The sequence below is a fragment of the Chaetodon auriga genome, chromosome 1 (genome assembly GCF_051107435.1).
Source record: "Chaetodon auriga isolate fChaAug3 chromosome 1, fChaAug3.hap1, whole genome shotgun sequence".
NCBI classification, from domain to species: domain Eukaryota; kingdom Metazoa; phylum Chordata; class Actinopteri; order Chaetodontiformes; family Chaetodontidae; genus Chaetodon; species Chaetodon auriga.
Genome location: NC_135074.1, coordinates 3217192 through 3237026, shown reverse-complemented (window position 1 = coordinate 3237026; position 19835 = coordinate 3217192). Strand labels below are relative to the sequence as shown.

Here is a 19835-nt window from a genome sequence, read left to right as displayed (position 1 = left end):
CCAGTCCAGCCCTCTGTCCTGAGCACTCACACCACCACTCTTTCCCTGTGGCCTGTCTCTGTGTCTCTGGGCTACTTATGCTGTAATAATATCTGATATCCTAGCTGGATGTTTGTAGTGTGTGTATCATATTAAAAATTGTTGTTTTTGCAACAATTCAAATTATTATTCAAATTCAGTTATTATCCAAATATTATTTACTATTGTTGCATTTTTTGGAGAATATGGTGTTTCTAATATTTAGTGTGTTGAGTGTGTTCTGGGAAAAGTGCATGTTGACCAGTGTAGTATTTCAATGTTGTCTCAGTGTCAGTACACAGATTGGCACAGGATATTTTGCTTAGCTTAGCACAAAGATTGGAAGCAGGCAGAAACTGCGAGCGTAGCTCTTTCTAAGGTGCCTTCCAACAATTTAAAAGCTGTCTAACGTCTAAGTTGCATCTAAAGTGAGTATCTAAGTTTGCTGAACAGCTGCCTGCGGCTAGAGCCAAAAGAGACAATTCAGGGATAATCTTCAACATTACAAGGTAGCAAAAGAGGAGGATAAGTAGAGAAGGGTCATGAAGTCACCAAACTGTCACAGGAATGTCAACAATATCTATCTGGACTTCACTAGCATAAGCTCACATTATTTACCCTGAGCCACTGGTCATACCAGACCAAAAAAAGATGTAATACATTTCAGTCCTTCCATTTCATTTGTAAGATTGTGTTAGTATTCCTTCTTTTAAATGTTAAAACCATGTTTTAATGAGTCATTATCCAAGGTAGGTTGTACATTCTTCTTCATCTTCTTCTTCTTTATTTTTATTTATTCATTTATTTATTTATTTTTTACACCATGAAAGTTAAACATTAGATGTTTAGCCCACACCCATGGAGTGCAGGGGCCATTTAACTCAGATGACATGAGAAGGAATCTAAAGTGATATCGATATTGGTATTGGGTAATGCTTTTTTGATGTATTGTAATCTATTGTAATTTATTTGTGTATTTATTAGAAATATTAGAAACAGTCTTCTGACTCTACGGTTATGTTTTCCTCAGATCTATGTCCAAACACGTAACCCGGCAAACCTTAACATGCACATAGTGAAGAATGAATATCCGGATCGGCCCCTGACACTAGAGGGCGCCCTGGGTAAGAGGAAACACTACCAGCAGTTCCAGCCAGTGATCATGCTGGCCAAAGGCTACACCATCCACTGGGACCAGGCGGCGCCTGCTGAGGTCACCATCTGGCTCATCAACTTCAACAAGTCAGTGGACACATGAGCTGCACTTGTGACAGCACACAGCACCCACTTATGACAAACACCACCTTCATACAAAGCATGTTTACAGCAGGTCTAATCTGAATTGTTTGACTGGGTGAGAATCACTTGTTTTGTTCATCGTGGGCAGCACACATTAATTAACATTATTGTGATGGGAATGTAACAGAGTCAGCGAAATGGATCATTTGCATTACACTCTCTGGGCAAATTATAGAACAGGCACTTTCAAGCCTATATAATAATCATGACTTTACAACAATAGATGAGTCTAAATAGCGCAAAGGCCTTGAAACTGACTGAGAGCTCATAAAACCAAAAATAGAGCACACACACATGGCATCCAGTATTAGAAATCACATATGGCATGTAGACTTTCAATGCACTCGACGCTGATTGCCAGACTGAAGTGGAATTATTATAGAGTATCATGTCACCACTGTTGTTTCTGAAATAACCACATTTTCAAATAGGTTGTTAAGTCTCTCAGATCTGTTGGAAGTGTGTTGCAGCCATATGATCCTCAGACTGATTGGGATTGGGAAATAAACTTTTCCTTGCTGGTATGATGCAGTCACCTCTATCAGCACCTCTAATGTGTCTACTTGTACTCATTTAAATCTGAGTGGAACCAAATGAACACTTGGAACAGGTCTGTCGTTTCCACAAGACTGTGCTGTGTTTATGAGTGAGATTATAATTACTTGCCCCAAGGTTTATTTTTTCCTCAAGGGTTTATGGGAACTTTGAAGTTTAGAAATCTAGAAAGTACAGAATGAAAAAATGTCTGGACTGGTGTTCATATCATCAGCCAAGATAATTACGGCTAAGAGCACCATGCTGAACTACAGTACCCCCTAAGTTGAAGATAAAATCTTTCAGGACTCTGTGCTTATCTAATATTACAGGGACTTAATTTTATTTTCTGTTTGAGAGAGATAAATACATGTAAATGTAGGGAGTCAGGGATTGTGAACTGCTCTTTTTAACCTTATTGTAGACACAAACTTTCAAAAAGATATTGTCTATTTCAACTCAAGATTGATCTAAAAGAGAAGGATAATGTGTGCATAAACAGACTTTAAATCACTTTCTGATCCAGTGAAAAGCATCCAGATCAGCACTTGATCTGTTTACAAGCCCAGTTCTTTGACTACACCAAGAAGCCTGAGGGCTTCATCTGTTGCAGTCAGCCATCCATGAAGTGAATTTTAGCCAGTATTTTACCTTCAAATCCCTCATCACACTGTTATTGCATAGACTCAGAGGAGGGAAAGGAGGAGAAGTGTCATGGACCAAACTTGTGTACTTTGCTCATGTGACAGTAGGGGGCTGTATATGGGGAGAGATGGTAACCCTGTCTCTGTTCAAAGATGATCCTCTTTGATCCTCCTCCACTGACTCCTGCTCACTGACCTTTGACCTCTGCCCACTGTACTGTGAGTGGTTTTGGTCTGGTGTTCACAGACAACTGATGTCTGTTACCGCTTCTCATTTAGCCTCTTGTCCAGGATCCTTGCTGTTTCACTGTTTCCTGTCCTTGGATGCCGTCTCTTTAAGATATACAAGAGTCTTCAAAAACTCAACATCCTTCAAGCAAAATGCTTCTCAGATTGTCTAACAAAACTGGCAACTCAACGAGCTGTGTATTTTTCATTCTTCAAACATCCACTTCTGTCACTTGTCATGTGTGCAGCTGAGAGCAGCATCGTGAATGACTTTGAAGGGAGACAGCTAGAATGTGTGTGCCACTAACCCCATTTGTATGATTCATCATATCAAGCCTGCAAAGATGCACAAAAGACACAGCCAGAAGGAGGCTGTGATGACAGGCTGTTCCCCCCAACCTTTGAGCGGGATCATTCGGTACAGAGCTAAACACTTTTCCCATTAGATGTAGTCAAATGACACACCATATGATCCAGCTCTTTGAGGGATACTGAGACCTTCAGGGGTAGCTGTGATTACAGTCTGTTTATATGTGTTAGGGATTACTACTGCATGTGTGAAAAAGTTGTTTAAACCTTTGTGGCTCCAGAGGGATCTGTGTATAATATGATAAATTGCTTCTATTGATGTCACTTCAGTCAGCATTGGTTCGGTCTAAGGACGACAAATTTGAACAATGACAAATAATCTGGAGCTATGAAGTTAGAAAGAAGTGATCTTACCAGACCGCCCAGCTGCTCCTCATCTCTGCTGCAGGCTAGAGGCTCAAGGCTACATTAGCAGCTGCTGGCATAACACACCTGAATCTCCAACTAAACTGTTGGTCCTGAAGTTGTGTTGTGGGTCATGTTGGCACTAGATCGACGTATGGCACGGCATACAGAGTGTCTCCTCAAAGGCTTTCATGGTGTCGTACACACAAAGTGCAGGACGTGGTTGTGTTCAGAATGGTTTAAGCCCTGCTTACTTTCACACCTCCACACATGTGGCCAAAGTGCCTGCTGATTCCTGAATCTTAGCCATGGAAAGCTGTGGGGGAGAGTGTTTCAGATGCTCCCTGACTCCCTGATTTAACCCTTCAGAGGTGAATGTATGTATGTAAAGAGGGAACACATACACAGTTAAACACAGGAAAGGTTGTGATCCCTCGTTAAAGGCTTTCTGTAATTTGCAGAGCAGCACCTAAGGTCACTCAGATAATGCATGGTGAGTGAAGTAAAGCGATGGAGGCCATCAGCTCATTCCACTCACTTCAGCTATTGACAAAGATTCACCACAGAAATGGGGAGAGTCTCACTTTGTGCTCCTCCCTTCAGATGGTGTTTACAGTGAGGCCTTCAGCTATTTAAACTCCTTAAAGGCTGGTTGTCATTTCAAGCATGTCATCTATTCCCCATGGCTTGAGTCCACCCTGACATGGACAGTCCGGAGCCAAAACAGCATATTTCCACCAATGGTGCATCTACCAATGGTGCCATCTACAGTTCACAGAGAAATACAGCAAGGGAGCCTGATTCCCTGCAGAAAGAGCTGAAATATGACTTGTTTATGTTTGACTTGATATAAGAACAGCTGCTGTCTGTCTTTTGAGAGTAAACTAAGTGATCATGGATTAATGAGCCGTTCTCTCCTGCCTTGTGCAGTATTATATATTAAAATGCAGCCACCTCCTGCTGATTTTGAAGCTTTGATGAAAGATCTTGTAGCCCACTCAGTAGAAAGCTGCTGAGCTAGATAGATCATCATCTTTTCAATTTGCTCTCTTGTTAATGAATTGTTGACTTTGAGGGAGTTTATATCATAGATTTTTCTTTTATTCGTTTTGAACTTGTCTGTTTGGCCTGATTCAGCTTATTTGGAAACATTATTTTTCAATTAGGGCTGCAGCCACCAGCCCTCTTCTGTGGGGTGAAATCCATGGATTGGATTTATTTAAACAGTGAACACGTCTTGCACTGAGAGCCTAAATTATTCAAATGGGAGTTTGATATAGCAATCATTAAACTGAAAAGAATAAAACATGTGACACACATTGTAAGAATGCATATAACATGCATTCTCTATGCTTCACAAACAGACCAACAATCAGCTACTTAAAGCAGTGCATAAATTAAAGGCTGTGCAAGTCACACTGTGTGTGATGGCTAATGCATAATTTACGTATGAAGATAAACTACCACAGTAAGATACAAGTCAGGTGTATTTTGAAATATAATGTGCGTTAACAATGACACGTTAGCTGACATGCTAGTTTTTATTGTGGTCTACAGGATGTTAAAGTTTGTCTAAAGTCTTTTTTTTTGTTATCATTAGATCAGGGTACAAAACCTTGACAACATTCAAATATTAAGATAAAAACATGCTTCATTGCATTTCTTCAAAAAATGTTCCTTCAGAATTGCCTTCATTCACATAGCAATCACAGTAACGGAGAAAAAAACAAATAGAATGTAACATAATATATCTGCGAAGAAAGAGAAAAGAGAAATAGCTAGAGAGAGAAGCTAAAACATGTCTTCTATTTTTCTTTTAGAAATGACTGAAACAATCTTTCTTTACTGTTGACATTTACTTCTGTATCGATCGATCGATGAACTAAGTTGTTCAGTGTGGTATTGATTAGATAAAAATAGACATAACCGTGCGTGCTGGTACTGTGGGTGTGAGATCAGGTTTTGCTGAGATGATTTCAGTGTTATATCTACATTGCTCTGTTTGTTGTGTTTTAGAAACGACTGGATCAACGTGGGCCTCTGCTACCCACAAGGCACCTCCTTTACCATCATCTCCGACATCCACAACCGCCTGACCAAACAGACCCGCAAGACGGGTGTCTTCATGAGGACAACGCAGAGGGAGAAGATCAACCACTCTCACTTGACCAGAGGATACTACTACTGGGAGGAAGACACAGGGTCAGACACACACACACACACACACACACACACACACACACACAGACCACCACATTAGCCTCATCTCACGAGCAAAGTTTAACAAACTATATCAACCATCAGAAAACAGCGTTCCCTGTAAAAGCATGTAGAAGCAGTGTGGTGTAGTCCTATGAGTATTTAAGCTATCACAGTTTGGGCATACTGATCATATCATACGCTCATAAGTCAGCATTCTGTCCATTTGATGTATTATGACAACCATTTTAAAGCTGCACTAATCAATATTTTTCTATTAATGATGGATCAAATGACTGTGTAATGTGAAAGCTGTCACTCGTAGTGACGAGCCCACAGAGAATTATCACCAATGCTGCAGTTCCCCTCAGCAATACAGAGCTGTACAGATTGGTTTTCTCGGCCCAAAACTTCATTCTCATCAACCTTGTTTCCAGCTGCTGCAGACAGCTGTTTTTGGCCAAAAAAAAAAAAACTCTGGTAAACCCACTCTAAAGAGCCAGATATATTTCTTAAGGTGGAACCAAACCAGAGTTAAAGGAAGATTGAATATTCGGGTTACATTCGCCAAATGGCCAGAAACAAGTTACTGATACGCAGTGGCCAGGGGAGTTGTGTTTCTACAGCTGCTTCTATGATTACCTGCCAACACTTTTTTGGTGTATTGCTGGGTACAGCAAACCAGCGGTTCTCCCATAGTAGACAGTCAGGCTACAATGTGAGGAAGTGTGAGATACAATCACGCATGCACAAAGTAGAACTTTTTTGTCTGTCAGACACCATAGCTGTCTTTTCAACCATCTCTGCTTTAAGTCCCTAAAGTCAATGTCAGCGCTGTGTTCCAATAATTCCAGTTCCCTACAACTTTGGTTATTTGGTCATATTTTTGATGTCCTGAGCGTCATTTGTACTCATCAACATAATAGCTGAGATCTAATCTACAACAAAGTCCAACAGGTCAAAACATACAAGCAGCCAAATGATCATATGTTGGTTTGTTGTAAACAAACCAACAGTTTATCCACATTATCTAAAGCACTTTACTGCGAGGAGAAACTGAAAGTGCTGTAATAATCCTTCATTGGACAGGAACGCTGTGAGCACACAGTAACAATAAGTCCAGAAGGCCAATATTGAAGCACTAAGTGGGTTTGGTAGCTGTGAGAGACGTTTACAATAGAGTTACCATTTACCATCTGTTCCAAATGGCTTTGGCTTACCTTGAGGTTTGTGTTCAGCCTGTCTGATCGACTGGCTGCTTATGTCAGCAGTCAGATAACCAATGAACAATCAGATAATCTACAATGTTCTCAGCTCTCAGAAATTAACTTAACAAGTTCATTGCACTGTTATTAATACTGATAGGAAGGAAGGCCACAACTATAAAAATAAAATGAATAATATTATTATCCTCTGGTATGAACAATAAATAGAATAAATTGTGTTCCCCAAACCAGAGGAAATGGTTAATTCATCAGAAAAGGGGATTTTAAGACAACAAAATTTTGTTACTTGCTAAAATTCACTTTTTACTATTAAAAAATCATGTCCATACAAGACCAAGAGAGATTTCAACGAAAATGTAGAGTAAAGGAGATATGAAAAGGTTTGATAGAGGGAGCAAAAAAGGAAACAAGAAAAGAGAAATATACTCATAACATTCACCAAGGAAGAGAAAATGGAGGCTTTATCTCATAATTATGACTTCTGTATCTTATTATGACTTACTAGCTTATAATTCTGGGAAAGATCTCGTAATTATGATGTCAAGCCAAATTCACGGAAGTAGTTAAAATCACACTGACATATACATCAATGCACACAGCTCATAGGCACATGATTAAAGGTAAGTTTTGAGCATTTACTTAAAAGAGCAAATGGACAGGGCAGATCTGATCATGAGGGAGTTGCTGTTCCACAGTCATGGTCACCTCTGAGCTTAAGTTTAGATCGTGGGACAGGCAAGACCTCCAAGTCAGCTGAGGAGCCACATTTAGTGCTTTATAAACAAGCAAAAGAACATTGAAAACAATTATGAACCGTACTGGCAGCCAAATAAGACAATTTTGGACTTGTAGGACATTTTGTGCCATTCAACACTTTATGTCCTCAAGGCAGTTTATGAGGCTCACTAGATTGGACTCATTGCGTGGTTTCAGTGGGAGATAAAGCTGTGTGTCATCAGCATAAGAGTGAAGGGAAATATCATACTTCTGTGAACCATCAGATTCTGTGACCTAATTGAATTCCAGCTATATTGCCAGTGCAAACATTTTTAAATACTTACTGTATGCTTTATTTTGACTTGGCTGTTACCAAAGGTACCAAAGTATTCAGATTTGGTCACAAATTCTGATAGCTTGGATGCATTTCAGATGCTGATCAGAATGATCAGGATGTGCTTTTGCCTGACATTCTGCTTGTTCTGGTTATCGCACTGTCACTCTTGGTATCTCATACAACAACATGTCAACTTTACATACATAATGGCATTACATCATCAGGACATCTAATTATTCTAACTTATTCACTGGAGGCATGGAATACCACACTAATAGTGATACCATCCACATTACAATGAATATCTCTCACTGTCTCAAACCAAGGAGGAACTTAAGTGAAAGAGGCACTGTCATCATGAATCTGGCTTCTCAAATAGTGATGATCAATAGCCACAATCAAGAACAAGAAACAAGACAACAACCTCATAATTACAAAATAATGTTCTTATATCTCATAAATATTAGATCTCTATTGAAAGTATGAGATCTTTTGTTGTAATTAGATAATAAGTCATAATTTTGAGGTATGGAAGTCATTCTCTGATTGTTTTGGTCTTTGGTGAATTCTTCCATAGAGATGGGAGACAATGGCAAGTGAACTACAAGCTAAACGATTAAAAAGGTCCTATAAATCATCAGCACTGTAATTTCCTGGACACAAAGATAAATCTGCATTTCACAATGTCAGTTTTGTCCATGGTAGCAAAGTATCAGGTGGCGTGTGTGATGACTAAAGCTTTACTCTTTGTATTGCAGCTTGCTTTTCCTGAGGGTGAAGGCCCATAATGACAAGGAGCAGTTTTCCTTCTGCTCTGTCAAGGGTTGTGAGAGGGTGAAGATCACAGCCATCACTCCTAAAGGCAGTCCACCCAGCAACTGCATGGCCCAGACCTACCCCAAACATGCTGAGCTGCCCGTTGTGGATGTAACGATGCCCAAAAAGATACCGAACACCATGCTGGTGAGAACTGAGGGCAAGGGGCAATTTAATGTATTTAAACCAACCAGGGATTATTTTCTACATAGCTGTGTTCAGTTGTAATGGAGCTGACACTGGTCACACCTGTATCAGATCATCAACAAACCAGGAGGGAAGACTCTTCTAAGGTTAGAGAAGTGGTCTGTCTCAAACCCCTCCCAACTTCATTAGGATGTGAACTGTCATTGTCCCCGATGCCGTGTTAAGTGGCATTCAAATACTCACAAAAATATTTCATGCCAGGGGCCACATGGAGAAAAACCATATAGTCATGGGCCATGAGCCTTTTCATTTAAGAGTCTTTATGTGCTAGTTTTAGCATGTTGTGCTGTACACTTTGTCATTGTTGCACTTAACGCAACACATTAATAAGATGATGATATTAATAAGTTTAACCGAGGTAGTATTTCTGGTGCCGACAAGTTGACTTCTAGTTTTCAGCCTTGACTTGGAAATTATTAAAAGTGACCTACCAGAGAATCTCAGACTGCACTCAGGCTCATATAATGTCAGCAAATCAGAAATATAGTTAGGAACCAGGCTACCACATGCCTTATAGGTAATCATCCAAATCTGCTCTAGTGTGAGGGATTTCAGACACAGTTGTAGACATGTTGACCTAGCAGATAATCAGGTGTAATCAGTAGCATTAATAAAGGCTCTTTTCCATTTACAGTAAGTTCCCCTGTTAGCCATGGAACTGTTACAGGTGTGATTTTCCTTCTAAAACATTAATTTGTCTGACACATAACCAACATTATTGTAATGCACAATAACATTACAAGACAAGTAACATCATAATATCATAAGAATATCATATAAAGAAAAAAAAAGAAAAAATGCAAATAAATCAATCATTAGACATAATACAAATTTAAATCGCAGTGTGTGTCAATGTGAAAAGGGTCCACAGCACACACATTCACAAGCCTCGCCCACAGTGCACAGTTTGCATATTAAATGACAATTATCTTTAGAATTCTGGTATTTTCATTCTGTATATATTCACTAGATTGGTATTATCTGTGTGTTTTTCATATCTTTATCTGCGCACTCTCTTGCACAGCATGCATACTTGCACACATGTTTCAAACTTTGAAGGCATGTACCACATTTCTAAGAAACACATTCCACTTTAATGAATCCCCCATATGCTTTGCTCTTATTTGCATCCCTTTCCTCTTGGCTTTATCCTGTTACTGTTCCCTGCTGCTGAATCTCAATTTCCTCACAGCAATCATTCTAAATATAATCTCTTCCTTATATTAAAATGACTACTGCAGCCGTGATTATTTCATCTAATTTGTTTAGCTCTGTGAGCTGTGTGTGGTGAGTGAAAACTGACTTTAAATTGTTTCTGTGAAATGCCAAATGTTGTGTATTAATTCCAACTATACTCCTTGTTTACCATCAGAACTCACCAGAACACTTCCTGGAGGTAAAACTGGAGTCCTACAATACTCGCTTCTTCCACATCAAGGAGGACTTTGCCTTTACTGAGGTATGATTTGTCTCATACAGATAGTAGAGTAGGGGATGTAGAGTTACTGTCACTTTGGTTAAACAGCTTAAACTTAAACCACTGGTAACCATTGGTTACGGAACAGAAAATATGACAGAGCATCAGAAAACTGGCTCTATGGTTTGTTTGCTTAAGCCAGTTAGTTTCGTACTAATTATGAACCCATGTAGGAGAGAATACACTACCTTTATTTCTGCTGCCTTGTAATGGCTTTTGCTGTATGTTTCAGGGTGGATTTTAATAGTCTACAGAAAATGTTGAAGGTTGTTTCTGTTCTGTATTTGTCAAACTGCTAAAAGGAAAAGATTCAAAGTCCTTCACTTTTACTCAGACAAAACAGAATTCTTAAACTCTTGCAACTTCCCAGATGGTTCTGTGTAACAAACCATCTGGCGTGTCAGGTTACCTTACTGGAGCCTTGACAAATATGTCCTATTCTTCACTTTTAGCAAAACTTTCTCACTGTTAAGTTGGTTCTTTAGGGCATTCTTAAGGGGATCTGTTAATTCATCATGGTTACTGTTCTATAATGTGTTCTGTGAGTCTGGAAGAGCTTTGGCAAGTCTGAGAAAATAATCCTGTAGATGTCGTAATCATGCCATCAGGGTTATCTCAGTTTGGGCTTGTAGCCCACAAATTTAAAATGATGTCAAAGATGTGAGTGTGGGACGGCCTAATGAAATATGCTATCAAGTTGCATTATAGGAAATGTGGGATCCAGTGTTTCTGTAGCTTGACTCATATAGGGGCTAAAAGTCAGGATATCTTGGCCTCTGCTGCTTCAATTTGGACCATTCTTTTTAAAATCAGTCTATCATAAGTTTATCTTTGTGGCAGTGCAATACTAAAACTATGGACTAATCCTTTAAGTGTAATTCTTACAACTTTGATAAAGACATGCCCTTGCTCCCAACTACCAAGTTCTGAACCCTCTACAAGTCCAACTGTGGGCTGAGTCCGACTGGGGCTCAGGGGTAGTGTATTTGGGCTTAGTGCAGATGCTAGCCTGATCTAAAAATAAATAAATAAATAAATAAAAATAAAAAAAGAGACTCTTAGTATTGCTTTATGTTAACCTGCTCACACCTAATCCTTACTTAAAACTATCCTACTGGTTGATTTATTGTTGTTCTTGTTAACTATTTTCTATTTTAATATAGCAATTTGTATCTCAGTTTGTTTTAAAAGTGCTACAAAAGTTACTCTTTTTTTAATATATGTTACGTATGACTTGTGTTACTTGATGTCAGTTCCGCTCAGCCGTGACATTACTGAGGTGTGCAGTGCTGTCATTGTATAGATCCCAGAACTGTAGTATGATTGGCTTGCTGTGTTCTGACAGGTGAATGGCAGGAAGTTGTACCAATCAGAAGATGGGGTGCAGCTCACAGTAATTGGTGGGCATGATGGGAAGGTGGTGGAGAGCAAAGGCTTCAGGAATTCCATCCTACAAGGAATCCCTACACAGATAGACAACTACGTCAATGGACTGAGAGATGGGTAAGAAGCTGCTCCTTTACTGTCTAACTATTCTAAGAATCATTCAGCAGTTTATACCTCCACTTTGTTTAAGATTCCTCATATGATTTACCACCAAATTTGATCAAATTGTTTGCCTCCAAAGACAGCGCATTGCATTGCCACAAGATTACACTCACCCAAAAGCATTCACGATAATACAGTCCCCTCCAAAAGTATTGGGACGGCAAGGCCAATTTCTTTGATTTTGTTGTTCACTAAAGACATTTGGGTTTAAGATCAAAAGATGAGTATGAGACGAGAGTTCAGAATTTCAGCTTTTATTTTCTGGAATTTACATCTAGATGCGTTACACAACTCAGGGCATACCACCCTTTGTTTGAACCCACCCATTTTTCAAGTAAGCAAAACTATTGGAACATGTGACTGACAGGTGTTTCTTGTTGCCCAGGTGTCGCCTTTTAGGTTGATTCATCAAACATTAAATAGCTCTGCATGACTAGTCTAACACTACGTTTACACGTAGATGGCTATTTTCCTCACCCTTCCCGTTTTCAAAAATAACATCATGCACATGTGTCTGTTTTCAGAAGACTGGCGGTGACGCGGACTGGCTCTTCGTGTTGGGGGGGACACGAATGAGTGACCTCCGAGCACTCATTCATCTCTGCTCCTCAATATAATAGAACAGCTGTATTTGCAAATGCAAACATACGAAAAGGGTTTGCACCAACATAAATGCGACTGCTACTCTGAATGCATCCATGATCACCATAGCCAAATGAAAATGTAAACATAGGTCACACTTTTGGTGCAGGTGCAAGTTCTTTCGTATAATGTGACGTTGGCTACCTAAAACTTTTTAAAAACGTTAACGTTTTAAAAAACATTTCTAAAACGTTTTTCTCTGTTTTTCTCCGTTTACACGCAAACATGCAACCGAAGTTTTCCAAAATCTCCACTCTACCTGGAGTTTTTAGAATGCATAGTTTTCAGAGGCGAATTCGACGAAGGGCACAAACGGGAAATGTCTCCGTTTTTCAAAATATCCATGTACATGTAAACGGGGCTAGAGTTTTTAGCCTGGGTTTAAACCTATAAAGAGTCCATTTCTTGTTAAAGAGGGTAAACCAACATGAAGACCAGAGAGCTGTCTATGGGAGAAAAGGAAGCCATTTTGAAGTTAAGAAAAGAAAGAAAATCGATGAGCCATTGGACAAGCAATAGGCAGAGCAACAACAACAATTTGGAATGTCCTGAAAAAGAAAGAAAGAAGCCACTGGTGTACTGAGCAACAGACATCGAACAGGTCGGCCAAGAAAAACAACAGTAGTTGATTACAGAAAAAATGTGAGAGCTGTGAAGAAAACACCAAAAACATCAGTAAGTGACATCACCAACAACCTCCAGAGTGCAGGGATGAAGGTATCTCAATCCACTGTTCGAAGACGACTCCATGAGAATAAATATAGAAGCCACACCACAAGACGCAAACCACTCATCAGCAGTAACAATTGGAAGGCCAGATTGGAATTTGCAAAGTACAGAGATGAGCCAAAAAACTTCTGGAACACAATCTTATGGACTGATGACACCAAGATTAATCTCTACCAAAATGATGTGAAGGCCAAAGTGTGGAGAAAGAAAGGAACTGCTCTTGACCCGAAGCATATGAGCTCATCTGTGAAGCATGGAGGAGGAAATGTCATGACTTGGGTGTGCATGGCCGCTTCTGGAACAGGCTCATTAATATTTATTGATGATATAACTGATGATGGTATCAGCAGAATGAATTCTGAAGTGTACAGAAACATTTTGTCTGCCAATTCATCAGGGGCAAAAAAGTGGAAAGTTTTAGACCGGCCAAGTCAATCACCTGACCTTAACCCAACTGAACATGTATTTCACCTCCTAAAGAGGAGACTGAAGGGAGAACCCCCCCGAAACAAACAAGAACTGAAAGAAGCTGTGGTAAAAGCCTGGAATAGCATCACAAGTGAAATGCAACCATTTGGTGATGTCGATGGGTCGCAGGCTTGAGACAGTTATTGCAAGCAAGGATTATGCTACCAAATATTAATGTTATTTACTTTAAGATTTTTTGTTCCTTTACTTTTGCTCACCTAAAAATGCCATGGTCTAATAGTGATGTATCCTAAGTTGTTTAATACATCTACCTGTAAATACTAGCAAATAAAAGCTGAAATTCTGAACTCTTGCCTCATATTCATCTCTCAATCATAAACCCAAATGTCTTTTAGCAAACAACAAAAACAAAGAAATTGGCCTTGCTGTTCCAATACTTTTGGAGGGGATTGTAATTGTTTCAGGCTCCAATACAAAACACATGTTGGAGCTTAAAAGACACATGCAACTACTATTAGCTAAATGTGAACACTAACATGGTTTCTTCTGTATCTCATTCTTTCTCAAGATCCATTGTCCTCATTACATCTAAGGGCCGTCTGGTTACCAGAGGATCCTGGACCAAAGTCCTGGAGAAACTTGGAGCAGACAAAAGCATCAAATTGAAAGGTACCTTACTGTATCTGTACTAAGGTCTGTTGAGATAAATATGCTCACAGCAGAGCATTTCAACATGTCTCAGCTGTACCTGTAATGCTTTGGACAAAACAGCTAACATTTTCAACAAAAATGCAGTAGATCGTTCTGACAGAGAGAGAGAGATTTTTTTCAATTAGCATTGGTCCAGCTCGCTTGGATCTTCAAGTTAGGTGATACTAAAAACAGTACCAAGTACCAGGTATTATCCACAACTTTTGACAATGGGAAACTAAATAAGAGTGAATCAAGTCCAGATGACCTGTACCAAAAACACTATAAATAGTTGTATTTGTCCATGGTTGGAGATGGATGGAGATCCCTCTCTGAGATTTCTGTCTGGAAGGTGTGTGGAAAAAAATGTACTTTCTAGTTTTCATGAGTATCACCAACAATTTTCTGGTTCAGATCACAGCACCTGCTTAAAATATTTAAGTGAATGTGTAATGCTGTCTGTCACTTGAGCAAGGCACTGGACTCCAAACTTCTCCTGTATGGCCACCAGTAGAATAGAACTACAGCAGCTGACAATGACTCTCCATGAGTCAATGTGTAAATTACAAAACTATAAGAAAAACAACAATATTTTTACAATAATCAGCCTTTGTGATGTGTGGTGCCTTACAAGCAAGAAACTGTAACAATAACAAGCATTATACATTGATCTCCTGTTCAGAATTGGAACTCAGATGATTTCACTTACTTTAATGTCCTTTGGCCTCCCTGCAGATAAGTTGGCATTTGTGGGCTTCAAGGGCTCCTTCTACCCTGACTGGGTCCATCTGGAGGTGGACACGGACAGAGTCAAGATCCATCAGGTCCTGCCTGTTCCTGTGGTCCACAAGATGAAGCTATGAGTGGCAGGCAGAGTGGGGAGGACAGCCAACAGACTATGTAGCCTCCAGATACTGACTCACATATACTCCCCCAAATAAATGTACAGACACACACTTACACATTCACATATACAGTGCCAGCACTACAGACTCAGTGCTTCAAGCCATTGGTCCAGGATCAAGTGGTGTTTTTTCTAGGTTTGGTGGTGAGAAAAATGATGTGATTTGGACTTGTGCTGCCCATGATGAACTACAGCATCATGGGCAGCCTATCAGTAGAGAGCTTTAAGGTGACAATGCATCCTCTGGTGGCCATGTTGGAGGTCTTTAGCTCTTTGGCAACAGTGGCTCAAAACAGCCAGTGGTGTTTGCAGAAATTCAGCGGTCTTCACAGACATTAATATATGTGATTGATATCGGTTCTGATTCTGAATTAACGCTGTCATTGTATCACTAACATCATTGTTATGTTTACATAATGTTAGCTTGTCAGATAAACTAACCATTGGATGTGATCAGCACCGCATTACTGCTGTGCTGTCAAAATATCTGTTTTGTGCTCCAGCTAACAAGGACATTCATTTAGTTTCATGTTGAGATTAACATTATCCGGTAGGCTCGTTAGCTCTCTGACAAAGCCACAAACATTACCTGACTCTTCTCAAGCTACACCTAGAAAAGCTTTGGCATAGAAAAAGGGGCTAAAGACAGTTAAACCTTATTAGTCTGTCTACTAATGGACTTCGTTAGTGGTTTGTCCCAAAACTCTGACATCTACAGTACATGTCGACACCCTTTAGCATTAGATGACACTGTTAGACAGTGCTGTTAGGTGATGCTGTTGAGGTTGGGCTATGCTTGGACTTAACTAGCTCATACATTGTCCTAAAAGCAAAATGAACAGTCACACATGAAGGCAGGGTGAAAGGTCTGCTGTTATTGATATGGGCAACATGCGATAATAATAATAATATATGCTGTTCAATGACAACAGGCACAATGCAGCACATACTCATCGTCTGTAACTAGCCCAAATGGCCATTACTCCTGTTTTGCTACCTTGGCAGACTACCAGTAGAATCTGTCTCCTGACCCACTTTTCTCTTGCTCCCATTCAAAAAGAAAGGGCAGCACTAGCATTTCACGTTTGCACTTTTGCAAGGTTTTGAGTGGCAGGCCCTCTTAGGCACAGTGGTGCAAACAGCTGTGAATATCTAGGGAGAGGTACATTGCCTTTGGTTTGTCTCTGTGACCCAACAAGGCTCCTGACTAGGGATGGATGTTCATCAAGTGTGGATTCAAGGCCTGGGTAAACTTGAAAAATTAGTCCGTGTCATCTGACCACATCTAAAGGCAAGAGTGTAGCTGTTCCAAAAAAAAAAAAAAACTCTTGTCATGGAGAGGTTATGGCACAATAATATGAGTAATGGTGCACAGTGATGATGCAGTTGGTTCTGCAGGGTTTGGACTTAACTGGTACTGAAAGAATTAGACCAGCTTCATAGAACTAGAGATGACCCATGTGATGCCTACACGGTCAGTGTTGCAGCTTCAGTGGACACACTTTGCTGCCGGCATGCTGATGTGTCGTGCTCCGTCCATGCCCCATTTATTTTAAAGCAAAGTGAGATAGGTGCCCTTCCCGAGCTACATTCTCCAGCTCTTGCCAGTAATCCTGAAACTTTCCTTGGGCATATGAGATACGTAAACCCTCAAGCTTGTTCTGGGTCTATCCTGGGGTCTCCTCCCACTGGACATGCTGGAAATGCCTCCAGATCAGATGGCTGAACCAGCTCAACTGACTCCTTTCAAGAACTCTTCCGTTATTGGCTAGTAAGCCGATAACAGAATGATAACACAACTTCCATTGGAATAGAGATTACTATAACCATTATTGAACAATGCCAATGGGTTAAAACATTTAAGGGGGTTCAGACACCAAGAACCTCCTGCTTGGTTCCCCAGTGAGATGTAAAAACAGTCTTGGGTAGATTGTTCAACCGATAGCTAAGTGTGTTACAGGTTTATGTAGAGGCTCATAGAACTGGAGTAATACATGACTCTAACTAACCTCCTACCATTGACAATCATACACAAATATTTTGTGTTAGCAGAAAACACAATGCCATCCAGATTAATTTAGAATTAAAAAACTGCTAAATATTTAGTGCCAGTGCTCTGTCAGTGCAGAGATGTATAATAACTACAAGATTATGCAAAACAACAACAAAGAGACATAAGATCACAAGACAACTAAGTACATGCATGAAGTTAAAAGTAATGGAAGCTGGTGACTGACGTACACCTTCACTGCCATTTTCATTCCAGTTTGGTCCACACCAAAGTTCATTTTACATCTTTCACACCAGTGAAACCAAATTGAACCAAAGTGGCAAATGCACCAGAGTTTGTTTGAACTATTGCTTGACTTTGATTGCTTCACTCTCCGCCCTGCACTGGCAAGGAGCACTAGAAATTAACAGAAATTTGCATTACAAAGAGCTGTGTATGACTGTAATTTGTAGGAGACTTGGTTGGTCAGTTTACTGTCTCAATATAACCTCCATATTAGAGATACGAAATCATTCCCTTTTTACATTGATCATTTCCAAGAGTCTCTTATTGCAGACTGGCTGTTTGCTATTTTCATATTACCAACTACTACAATCCTCCAGTGGACCTCCATGATGTCAGCCACGGTTGCTAGGCCATTTATGATGCAAATGCACATCCTTTTTATGAACAGAGGGAGCAAATACTAAGTGTGGGCCAGCTATCAAATGCATGTATAATGTACGTGTATCATCCTACCCATGCAGGTCTCTGTGATGTGTGACAGATGTAACAGTTGACTGATTTTACGTCCTGCAGTGTTTGACTAAACTGTTTAAAGAAAGAAAAGAGAAGATGAAAAAAAACAGAAACATTCCTTGTTTTGCATTAAGACCTGTGGTTGTTAACTTGCTCTGTTTCATTCCAGGCACTTGATATTGTGATGTTTTACTCCCATGTTTTTTTCATATCAGTGTTTGTGATCCATCTGTCTGTTTTTGGAGTGAACCAGCAAGAAGCCCGTAATAATACAAAATATTAAATTATCAGCTGAATGTTAAATCAGGGAGTTTTTAAAGGTGCAATTTCCCCATTTCAAAATGACAGAGAAATCTTCGTTGCAATCTGGCAAAAAAAGAAGAAGAAAAAAAAAAAGGATTCCCCCTTCCTTTGCCGAAATAGCTGGTCTTTTTTCGGAGGTTGTAGCAGTAATTTAGTGTTTTGTATGTTTAATGTGTTTTTAAAAAACCACAGATTACTAAGAGATATATTTTATACTTATTTATTGTACAGACACAGTTGATCCAAATCTTCAAGGGACATCTTTTGAGTTCTAATGTTATTACTGTCCTGTATGTATACTGTATGTAAGACACCATTATAGCTCCATTTAAAAGATTTCTACCAGACACTTACTGCAGACATGCATATGACTCTTGGTATAGTTGGCTTGTTTTAACTGTACACCAGATGGATTTGTTGTATATGTGGCTTAGGCTTGTAAAGTAATGAACCTCCACTCTTTGAATTTCTTTGAGGACTTTTGTACAGAAATAAATGATGCTGAACAGTTTGTCTGAATGTCTCTGTGATGATCACGTCAGCCCACCTGTTTGTCCCTGCAGGGACAAACAAAGCAACATATAAGAGCACATCTTCCCCAAAATATCCTTCTCACATCGCACTAACATGAAAGCGTGATTTCCAGTGTCCCTTATGTGCTCAGCACCAGGTGCAGGTCAGTAACCGATCAGCATGACCAGGGTCCCCTTTTCTAGTGCACAGACAAGGCCAAGTCCAAGTACCGTGAAGGCAGTATCTCTCCACAAATTTTGCACAACCGTTCACTTGGAGTCAAAAATGAATTGATTAGAATTTGGTGGTCAAAGGTCAAAGGTCACTGTGATTTCACAAAACACATTTTTGACCACAACTCAATAAATCACATGCTATTTGTGATGAAATTTCTCACAAATATCTAATGAGATAATGGTGAAGTGATGACATTTTATATCCAAAAGGTCAAAGGTCAACCTCACTGTGACACTGTTATGAGTTACAAAAACTCTTTCCTGGTAATAATTCAGCACCATAACTCAGGAACAGAAGAGCAGGTTGTGACCCTGTTCTACATTTTGTCAGATACTGAATTGGTGACACTAATCTTGGGTGTCCACCCTGAAACTGTGCTGGTAGAGATCGTCTGTACTGCCGGGTTGAAGATGTGTGATGCTTCAGGTGATTGTTGTTGCACCATGTGATGAAGCTCTCCATCAGTCCTCTGTGCTCCTCTGGAAAAAAAAAAAAAAAAAAGTCTTGAAGAGAAGACAGCATGTTTCTGTAGAGTAATACATTTTACCAAAAATACACCTAGTACTTCTTATTAAATTCCTTCAAAGTCTTCACCACACATATGAGTCTAGACAGACATGGATGGAGGTGGTGATTTTAAGGTTTTGTTTGTTTGTTTTTTGTTTACTTCTATAG

At 39.7% G+C, this 19835-nt stretch overlaps 1 protein-coding gene across 1 annotated transcript in view; it reads left to right on the top strand.

Moving 5' to 3' along the window:
* cemip (cell migration inducing hyaluronidase 1) overlaps positions 1–17550 on the top strand; it is a 169630-nt gene extending 152080 nt beyond the window's left edge. Inside the window, exons 23-29 of the mRNA XM_076729296.1 lie at positions 1049–1260; positions 5454–5639; positions 8675–8879; positions 10312–10398; positions 11762–11919; positions 14333–14433; positions 15190–17550. Coding sequence (XP_076585411.1) covers positions 1049–1260; positions 5454–5639; positions 8675–8879; positions 10312–10398; positions 11762–11919; positions 14333–14433; positions 15190–15317 — 1077 coding nt within the window. The 3' untranslated portion in view covers positions 15318–17550. The remainder of the gene's footprint in view (positions 1–1048; positions 1261–5453; positions 5640–8674; positions 8880–10311; positions 10399–11761; positions 11920–14332; positions 14434–15189) is intronic.
* Positions 17551–19835: the final 2285 nt, after the last annotated feature.